Raw genomic sequence first — 10,025 nt, forward strand, 5'->3', positions numbered from 1 at the left:
GAGCACTGTACTAAGCACTTGGGAAGTACAAGTCGGTAACTTATAGAGACAGTCCCTACCCAACAGTGGGCTCACAGTCTCTCCCCCATTTCTCGTACTCCTCTTCTTCCTCCCAGTTCTTCATTACCTGCCCCGTCTCACACAACTCTACCCCTTCCCCTTCTAACTCACAACTCCATTCCCCTTCCCTTTCACAGTTCTGAATCCTGTCCCCTTCTCTCTCATTCATTCATTTTTATTGAAAGCTGTGTGCAAAGCACTGTGCTAAGCACTTGGGAGAGTATAACATAACCTCTCACCGTCCTGGGTGGCGGGGCGTGTGTGTGTGTGTTGTGTGTGTGTGTTTTCCCGTGTGTTCAGAAGCTTCTTCGGGGCATCTCGCAGATCCGATGGGCCGCGGCGGCACAGTCCGTGCTGCTCCAACGCCATCTGATGGACGGCTGGCCGAGGGTGAGGCCAGCGCAGCGCCTGGCACCGTCGCCCTCCGCAAGGTCGCCCTCCAGCCCAAACCTGCACGACAGACACGCAGTCAGGACGGGAGTCGGGTTCGAGGATGAGAAAAGGTGGAGGAAAAGCGCTCCATTCCGCTCTCCCCCAGACAACGTCCTCCCCTGCGCACCACCTGCACTGCCCAAAATGTTTCCCCAAACCGTTCATTCATTCAATCATATTTATTGAGCGCTTACTGTGTGCAGAACACTGGACTAAGTGCTTGGGAAGTACAATTCGGCAACAATAGACTGTGAGCCCACTGTTGGGTAGGGACTGTCTCTATATGTTGCCAATTTGTACTTCCCAAGCGCTTAGTTCAGTGCTCTGCACACAGTAAGCGCTCAATAAATACGATTGATGATGATGATATAGAGATGGTCCCCACCCAACAACGGGCTCACAGTCTAGAAGGGGGAGACAGACAACAAAACAAAACATGTAGACAGGTGTCAATAATGGCCCTGGGCCAGCCCATAATAATCTGATTGCCACTGCTCCTAGTGAGAAAGGAGCATATTATTATCATGGTATTTGTTAAGCACTTACTATGTGCCAAGCACTGATCTAGGCACGGGGGATATACAAATTATTCAGGTCAGACACAGTGAAGAGCACTGCAATGGACTTTACTGGGCAGCTGCTGCATGCAGAACACTGTACTAGGGACTTACTGAATGCAGAACACTGTACTGGGCCCCTAATGTGTACCAAGCACTGTACTGGGCACCTACTATGTGCAGAGCACTGGTTTAGGCACCTACTCTGGTTTATGGATTATCTTCCTCCTCCAAACCTGTCCTGCCCACATCCTTCCCTCAATTGCTCCTGCCTCCTCCTTCCTGCCTCCTTCCAGGGCCACTCACGTGTCAGCTGGGTTGTACGGTGTCTTATCCTCCCACCTCCACTGGCTCTCCATCTTCCATTTCTTCAGGCCCAGGTGGATGCTGAAGTTGAAAGGTTTCCCTTGGGTAATGAAATTCTGAGGAAAGAAAGCAGAAACCCTACCAGGTGGCTCAAACTGCAAAAGTCTGAGTGTCCAAATCCCTCCTAGAAAACGGTGTTTGGTTTGGGTTTGGGTGTTTGGTTTGTGTGGCTGTTTGTATGGAGGGGTGCATACATGCATATCTGTACCCATGCCATGTGCAGAGAACTGGACTGGATGCCTACTGTCCACAACCCCCACAGTATGTGCACAGCAATGAACTGGGTGCTGTAATCAATCAATTAAGTGCATTTATTGAAGTTTACTATCTGCAGAGAATTGTACTAAACACTTGGAAGAGTACAATATAATAGAGTTCCTGAAATAGGTGCACATGTAGTATAAGTGAAAGATAGCCCTGCCTTCAAGGAGCTTCCAGGCAAATGGGAAAAAAGGAGACAAATTGCAAACACACAATAAGTAGATGAGAGAGTGAGCACAGTAAATCTAAAGGAAGGCAATGCATTCATTATGAAAATAATTAAGAGCTATTCAAACGTGCTAAGGTGTTGATGGAATGACATGACTAGAGAAATGAGGATAAGACAGGGAAGGATTTCTGGAACAGGTGGGATTTCAGGAGGGCTTTGGAGAGGAGAGCTGCAGGTGGGGAAGCAGTTGCTTGGGGAAGGAAATCTCCAGTGAACGACAGGTTGGAGATGGGTGTGGGTAGAGCAGAGAGAACAAGGAACATAATAATAATAATAATAATAATAATAGCATGTATTAAGCACTTACTATGTGCAAAGCACTGTTCTAAGTGCTGGGGAGGTTACAAGGTGATCAGGTTGTCCCACAGGGGGCTCACAGTCTTAATCCCCATTTTACAGATGAGGTAACTGAGGCTCAGAGAAGTTAAGTGATTTGCCCAAGGTCACACAGCTGGCAATTGGTGGAGTCAGAATTTGTTCCCATGACCTCTGACTCCAAAAGCCTAGAGCCCATCCCCCAGCACAGTGTCTCCCCCATCCTCAGCATGGAGCTCATCCCCAGCACAGTGCCATCCCCCGTAACCCCCCCACACACACACACACCTAGCAGCACAGAATACCCCAGGGTCACCAGGATACCTTTTCTGCTTCCGTGTTGATGACGACAAGGTGGGCTTGTTGCTTCAAACATTTGCTCTGGGCCTCATCCCAGGGCAGGACATCAGTGGGGAAGAGGTAGCAGCTGGTTTGGAAAGGTATCCAGTCCTGGGGACAACAGCTCCACATTCGCCCTGGGGAGGGGGAAAGTCAACAGGAAGGAGTTCTTAACTGGCGGGACTTGTCCTCAGCACTTGGGCTCTGAGCTATATACAGTCCCTCAGAGGGGACGTGCCCTGGGGTGTGGTCCCTCGGTTGTGCACATGTCTGTCAATCAGTCAAGTTAGTGAATGGTATTTATTGAGCACTTACTATGTGCAGAGCACTGTACAATACAGTAGAGTTGCTAGACATGATCCCTGCCCACGAGCATATCATGTCAAGGGGCGGGCGGGCGGTGGGGGGGGAGGGACAGACGTTAAAATGAATTACAGATGGGGAAATGGGAGAGTAAAAGGATATATACGTAAGTAATGTATCCCAGCTGAGAAGCTGGGTGTGGGATGGACATCATGTGCTCAAGGGGTAGTGTCCCAAATGCCTAGGTAACAAGGAAGGGAGAGGGAATAGGGGAAATGAGGGCTTAGTGGGGAAGGCCTCTTGGAGGAGATGGGATTTTTATTAAGGTTTTAAAGGTGGGAAACATGGTGTCTGTTGGATGTGAAGGGGGAGGAAATTTAAGGCCAGGGGGAGGATGTGGGCAAGAGGTCAGTGGGGAGAACCTGATCTTGACCTATGCCCCCACCCCTTGACCCTGACCTCTGCCCCAACCCTTAACCCTACCCCTTCCAGAGCAAAAACTGACTGGTCCATCTCACTGCCAACTCCACCCTGGGAAGGTCAGATTGGTTGAAATACCACTATGAGTTTGAGTCCTCAGGACTCATGGAAGCAGTGTGCCCCCCCCCAACTCCACCGCTGCCAGTGACTGTACCTTCCACCTGGGGACGCTCTCTGAGGCAGGACAACTGGGTGTGGTTCAGAGGGGCTAGACCGTTGGAGTCCTTACAGAGCTGGGCGAAACCATTCTGGGTCACTGGAGGGCAAGCAGACAGGTCAGTGATGCCTTCCCTGAGCATGTGTGGCTGGGGAGAGGAAGGGGCTGTGGACTAGGGTGGGGCTAGAGTGGGAACTGCAAGTGGAAGCCAGGTTGGGGTCTGCAGTTGGGAGTGGGGGCTGCAGACAGGGGCTGGAGCTGGGATTGGGAGCGGCAGAGCTGGGGCAAACTCTTCCATCCCCTATTCAGTGCCCCCATGCCGGACCCAGCTGACCTGCCTCGACCTGCCCGGCCCTCCCAGGGTGGAGAGTTGGACATTCACATCCCACAGGGAGGCCATCCACCCGCACATCTTCAGCAGTAGGAAGAGGGAGACCCAATCAAGCAGATACAGCGAGATGGGGTTGCAGGGTAGGGGAGAGCCCAGGAGTGGGTGTGAGGAGATCTTGGGACCAGGGAGTAGGCAGAGGGGGAGAAAGGGTCTCCAGGATGAGGCTGGTCACAACACACCGAGACAGCTGGCAGTGAAACAGGAAGTGAGCAGCAGGATGGAAATTCCAGTGACAATGATGGTGCTGGCAGGAAGGGTGGGCGAGGCGAAGGTGGATTGCACCATAGTCTGGGAGTCTCTCCTTTCGAAGATGTCTGAAAGGCCCAAGCAGGGGGATCTTGGCCAGCCTGGCTCAGGCAGAGCGTGAGCAAGCAGACCCAAAGGATTCCAGAAGAGGCCAGGGGTCCATGGCAGCTCACACCTAATCCCACACCCCTGCCAAGTCCCACCCCAAAGCCCTGCTCCCCAGGCCCACTACTCATCCCCCACCCCCCACCTCATCCTTGGACCCCCTGACACCCGTTCCTCCCCTTCCTCCTCCTCCTCCTTGGCAATCTGGGGTCAACAAGTCCCAGCCTGACACCGCCCCCACCCTCACCTTGGTGGGGTAGGGGAATCCTCACCTTGGGAACCTGCAGGGAGCTCCATGGCCCTGACCCTCACACTTGCTCTGTTTGGGACTGTCTGATCCGACGTGGGGTCTCCAGAATGCGGACACGGGTCGTGTTCCCAAGGTAGGGTCTCACAGCTAGACGAGGGACAGGAGGCTGCAGGATAAAGCTGGGAAGAATTCTTCAGTCTAGCTGGGCTGGGCTCGGGCTCTGTCTGTGGGGAAGGAGGTGAGGAGGCGGGGAGGAGGAGGGGACAGAAGGGAAATTGTGACACCAAACCCACACCAGACATGCAGTGAGTATGGGGAAATGAGCTCAGAGGCCCCACCCCCTAGGGAAAATTGGGCAAATTTTGGGGTGATAGGCATAATGGTCACCCCACCCCTTCTCAGAATGGGCATAGTGGGGCCCGAGCTGCTTATCAATAGGTGGTATTTATTGAGCTCCTTCCGGCTGCAGAACACTGTACTAAAGGCTTGAGAGAGTACAATACAATAGGGTTGGCAGACCCAATCTCTGCTGACTTGCCTTGCCCCTGTTGTTTGGGGCAGTCTGGGGGTGCCACAAAAAGCCAGGGAAGAGACACCAAGAGACAGCCTCAGAGACGCAGCTAGGCACAGAGCTGGGCACATTCCTAGATGCACAGTCTGAGACCACTCAGGAGTTACACCTGGAGACATAGCTAGAGACACATCCGAAGACAACCCCAGAGATACACAGAGACACACACTGCAAGAGTTAAATGGATGCACAGTGGTCCAGGAACCCAGAGCCAGAAAAGGCAGTAGATTTGGGGCAGAGGGGATGTTTAGGCGATTCGGTTCTATGTAATCTCTCCCGGCCCCACAACACTTACATCTATAATTCTATTTATTTATATTGATGCCTGTTTACTTGCTTTGATGTCTGTCTCCCCACTTCTATACTGTAAGCCCGGGGCTTGTGTAACAAGTGTTGTCATTTTTCTTATTATCAGGTTAGGCATGGTCCCTGTCCCACACATGGCTCACAGTCTAAGCAGGAGTGAGTAGGATTTAACCCCCATTTTACAGTTTAGGAAACTGAGGCAGAGGAGTTAAGTGACTAGTTCAAGTTCACTCATCAAATAAGTAGCAGAACTGGGGTTAGAACTTAGGTCTTCTGACTCCAAGACCCCTGCTCTTTCCACTAGACCATGCTGCTTTCCACATTAAGTTGTATCCACCCCAGCCCTGAGAATAGTGCTAAAGAGAGTAAGGGTTTAGCAGATATTCTAATTAACTATAATTAAGGGAGCTGCTTTGTAGGCAACTTTAAAAAAGAGGTTTTCTCCTTTCCAGTTGCTGCAGAGGATCAACTTTGATTCCTCCTACATAGCACAAAGCAGGGTGGAGGAGAACATAGTGGGCATGGATTGATGGATGGTTAGTTGGAAGGTTGGAGTGTACAGCTCAGAGCCAAGGGAGCAGACAGAGCGGTATATAGGACTCAGCTGTGAGATAGGCAGGGCGGGATTGAGGAAGGCGGTGGTGAGATTGAGGCTGGGAGGGAATTGGGTGGGGCTGGGGAGAGGGGGGAGGAAGTGAGGGATGGGATTTTGCGTTTGATGGGGATAATCACCCTTCATGAGGCACACCTGCAACCCCTCAGGCTTCAGCTGCCCTGCCCGGCGCTTCTGGCGTCTCTCTCTGCCTCATAAAAAGGCCTGGTAGGCGGCGGGGAGCTTTAGGGAGAAGGAGACAGAGCCTGGCTCTCCGTTGAGGGCCCAGGTCAGTGGGGGGCTGTGGCTACTGGCTGCTCCCCCTTGGTTTTTACTTACTATGGAGTCATGACTTGCTATTGTGTTTATGATGATGATGATGATAATAATAATAATAATAGTATGGGGGTGGTTGAGATTGTTCAGAACTTATTAGGGTCTTAAGGGAACTGGGCTATGGGTTGGGGCCTTGGGCTGATATGGAGGGGTTTGGTTCTACTGAGTGGGTTGGGGTGGTGGGGGGCCAGGGAGTTTGGGGAGGCTTGAACTGCAAGGTTGTGGGGTTGGGGTTATGATGGCTACTTATTTTGCTGATGTGCTTATTGCTGATTTTTTTTGGTACTGTTGATTGGGGTTTGGGAGGGGGATACCTGAGGGTTGTCCTGCTTTTGGAGGGTGAAGGCCAATGATGGGGAAGGTTTGGGGATTAGATGATTTGGGGTGAGGGGAAGGTCAGGCCTGACTTGGGGGTGACTGTTGACCTGACGGACAAAAGGGGCATGTAGGGTCTATGTGAGGTGATGCATGCTCACTGTCTGTAATCCCTGTGTGTATGTGTGTCTGTTTGTCTGTCTGTCTGAGCTCTAGGAGGAGGGCAGGGAGTGGGTCTCTGCTGCTTTCCATGAGCCTTTATGGGACTCAAGAAGAGCCCAGGGCCTGCTCTGTTGGGGGTGCTGGAAGGGTGGGCTGGTATAGTGGCTGTGGATTCCCCACAGAAATGCTGTCTGTTACATCATCTTATTCTCTGTAATGCAATGATCCACCAATTTCTTCTCTAATTCTCCGTGCCTCGGCTCCATTCTCCCCTATTTTCTTGCTGGAGCTCCCCAGTGTGCCCCCTCCACCATCAGCACCTTTCTAAAATCCCATTTCTTATCATCATCATCCTCCCCAAACTCGAGTACTGTTACTCCAGGTTTGGGGGTGACTGGAGTGATGCCTCACAGACATGGTATATGATCCCTGTCAGTAATAGTGTATTGGGTAACTCAGCTGAATATTCCACCACTGGTAAGTATCTCTGCCTCCCTATCAGGTTGTATGCTCCTTTTAGGCAAGAAATATGTGGTGTGCACATCAGTGTTACTAACCCACTGGAGGGGCAGCAGCCCTGGTCATGAAAGCAGGATGCTCCCTCCTGACCCTGGTCCAACCAAAAGTCAGCCTTTTGTTTCAGAGATTTAAACATGTGTCTTGGAGTCACTTAAAAGACAGGTATGTTCATCTGTTGCTGAGTTTTCTGGCCAATGGTAGAGTGACTTCGTCATCCATCTCTAAGTGGGTGGCCCGCCATTTCTGGGTACATTGGTCAATGAATTACTTAAGGGTAGACTGAACATGTCAACGTATCTGAAGTTGTGAGTCCCCTGCAGCCACAATGTGGCTCACACTGCTGTCTGTTAATGAACTCCCTAAGTCCAGAGTGAATACATCCACGTGTCTGTCTGAGATTGTCCCCTGAGAATAATCCAGACCATGCTATCTGTATGTCTGTCAAACTGTGCGTTTTTCCTGAGGGCAGTGTGCCCATCTATTGGCTTGAGCCTGTGAGCCCCCCAAGGGCAGAGTCAAGGCCACCATGGCCACATGTTGAACAGATGGTAGCCCCACAAGGGCGGAGTGAACACTTGCATATGTTTGTCTAAGAGTGTGAGCCCCATGAAGGCATGTTAGCCCAATGCATCCATGTATCTGTCAGATGAGAACTGAGGGGTTGCATTTATCTGTATGAGATTGAGGGCAAAGTTCGGATCACTGCGTTCGTAGGTCTGAGCCTGTGAGCCCAGAGAGGGCATATGGCTCTTGAGTGGAAGCCGTCCCCAAAAACCGTGACATCTGTGAGCCCCATGAGGGCAGAAGTGGGACCATCATGTCTATGGGTCTGAGCCTGTGAGCCTCCCAAGGGCAGTAAACCTGTATGTTGGTCTGACCCTGCGAGCCCATGGTGGCCAAGTTCAGACCATCCTAAACATGTCTGAGCTGGCGAGCCCTTTGAGGGCACAGTGAGGGGCCACAATGGCCATATGCCTGTGAGACAGACATGAGCCCCCCCAGGGCACTAACCACGTCGGTGAGTTCCGTTCGTACAGTTGATCGTATTTACTGAGCGCCTTTCAGACAATTTGGACCATCCTGACCATGGATCTGAGCTTGTGAGCCTTCTGAGTGCAGAGTGAGGGGCCACAATGGCCATCTACCTGTGAGACCGATATGAGCCCCCCGAGGGCACTGACCACCTCTGTCAGTCTGCGCCTGTGAGTTCCGTTCGTACAGCCAGTCGATCACATTTACTGAGTGCTTACAGACAGTTTGGACCATCCTGCCCATCTGTCTAGTGTGTGAGCCCCCCTGTGGGCAGGGTGACCACTTCTGTGTGTTTATCAGACTATGAACCCCTGCCCAAGGGCAACAACCATTTCTCGTACAGTCATTGCTATCTCTACCTATAGCCCAGGTGGCTGGAGGGGCCGCAAAATGAGGGTGCTGTACATCTGGTTAGAGCTTGCTGAGTAGCTTCAAATCCAGTTGGAGGTGTCTAGTGCTCCCCATCTTTCTCACCTTGCAGCCAGCCCTTCATTGTGATCACTCTTCCCTTGCCCCTCACCAGGCTGGGCAATGTGGGGAGCCTGTGCCCTCCCTAAGAGGAGGGTCTGGGCTGACGGCAGCAGTCTATATGGTTGAGTCTGTGTGCAGTAGTTGGGCTGTGTGTGCAGTAGGTGGATTATGTTTCTCACACACACACACAAACACACACACGTTGCTAGAGACATTGCCCTTCTTGGAAAATCCAGCTCAAGGTAAGAACGGAGCAGGGGGCGGGCAGCTGATGGGGTGGAGGTCAAAGTTGATGGGTACTCGAGCTGGGGTGGGGTATGTGGGGAGGATGGTGGGGGGTGAAGGGGCCAACCTCACGCCACTCAGCCACCCATGTCTCCCCCATCCAGGACAGGATCCCCGGCTGTGACTCCCAGCCCAATGGGCCAACCCAGAGGACTATCACCTCCTAAGACAGACAGACAGAAAGCAGATGCTCTTCTAGCTCCAGAGGAGCCCTGTGGGACCATGGTAAGAGCTGATCCCTGGGGATGGGTCAAGTTTGGGGTACGTGGAGTGCAGGATAATTCCACACAACACACCCCTTACCTCCCTTAAAATCCCCATGCTAGCCTTGGCCTGGAGTAGTTACTAAGTCCTAGCCACCTCTCCCCGGGCTCTCTTGGTCTCGGCCACACATTTGTCCTCTGCCTGTTCCCCCTGAAGCAGGGCCTGGGTTCATTCATTCAATCAAATTTGAGCGCTTACTGTGTGCAAAGCACTGTACTAAGTACTTGGGGAAGTACAACACTATAATAAAGAAATATCTACCTCTGCGGCTGGCTGGAGCACACCCCTTTGCCCATTGGTCACTTCTATTCCTAGGAGATCTGATGGGATGACGATGGAGCAGCTCAGAGGTGGACATTCTACGGGCCGTGATGCGGCAGGGGATTTAGACCACTGGCGGGCTGCACCACAGTCCAGGACTGCGTCGCCCTGAGTGGGCTTTGGACTCTGCGCCACCCTGGCCCTACACTCTCCTTCCCTCTCGGGTCTACTGCCATATGTGTCCGGCCGGTCCCATCCCTCTCATTCCCCACATCCTCTCCTTTCTTGCCCTGGATGATGCTGTTTCCTTTGGCCCCAAACACTGTGTCTTCTACAGCTGTGGGTTCAATGCTTAGAACAGTGCTTGGCACACAGTAAGTGCTTAACAAATAGTATTATTATTATTATGAGGATCTGAGC

General features: G+C 52.1%; 1 protein-coding gene across 1 annotated transcript; it reads right to left on the reverse strand.

Moving 5' to 3' along the window:
- Nucleotides 1-356: 356 nt before the first annotated feature.
- CLEC4D (C-type lectin domain family 4 member D) lies at nucleotides 357-4,606 on the reverse strand. The gene is made up of 6 exons (XM_038767716.1): nucleotides 4,514-4,606; nucleotides 4,070-4,204; nucleotides 3,497-3,598; nucleotides 2,545-2,696; nucleotides 1,356-1,471; nucleotides 357-510 (listed from the first exon to the last, which is right to left on the reverse strand). The coding sequence occupies exons 1-6, from the start codon at nucleotides 4,536-4,538 to the stop codon at nucleotides 357-359; spliced, it is 684 nt and encodes a 227-aa protein (XP_038623644.1). The 5' UTR covers nucleotides 4,539-4,606.
- Between the last annotated feature and the right edge of the window lie 5,419 nt (nucleotides 4,607-10,025).

This window comes from Tachyglossus aculeatus, chromosome 27 (genome assembly GCF_015852505.1).
Source record: "Tachyglossus aculeatus isolate mTacAcu1 chromosome 27, mTacAcu1.pri, whole genome shotgun sequence".
NCBI classification, from domain to species: domain Eukaryota; kingdom Metazoa; phylum Chordata; class Mammalia; order Monotremata; family Tachyglossidae; genus Tachyglossus; species Tachyglossus aculeatus.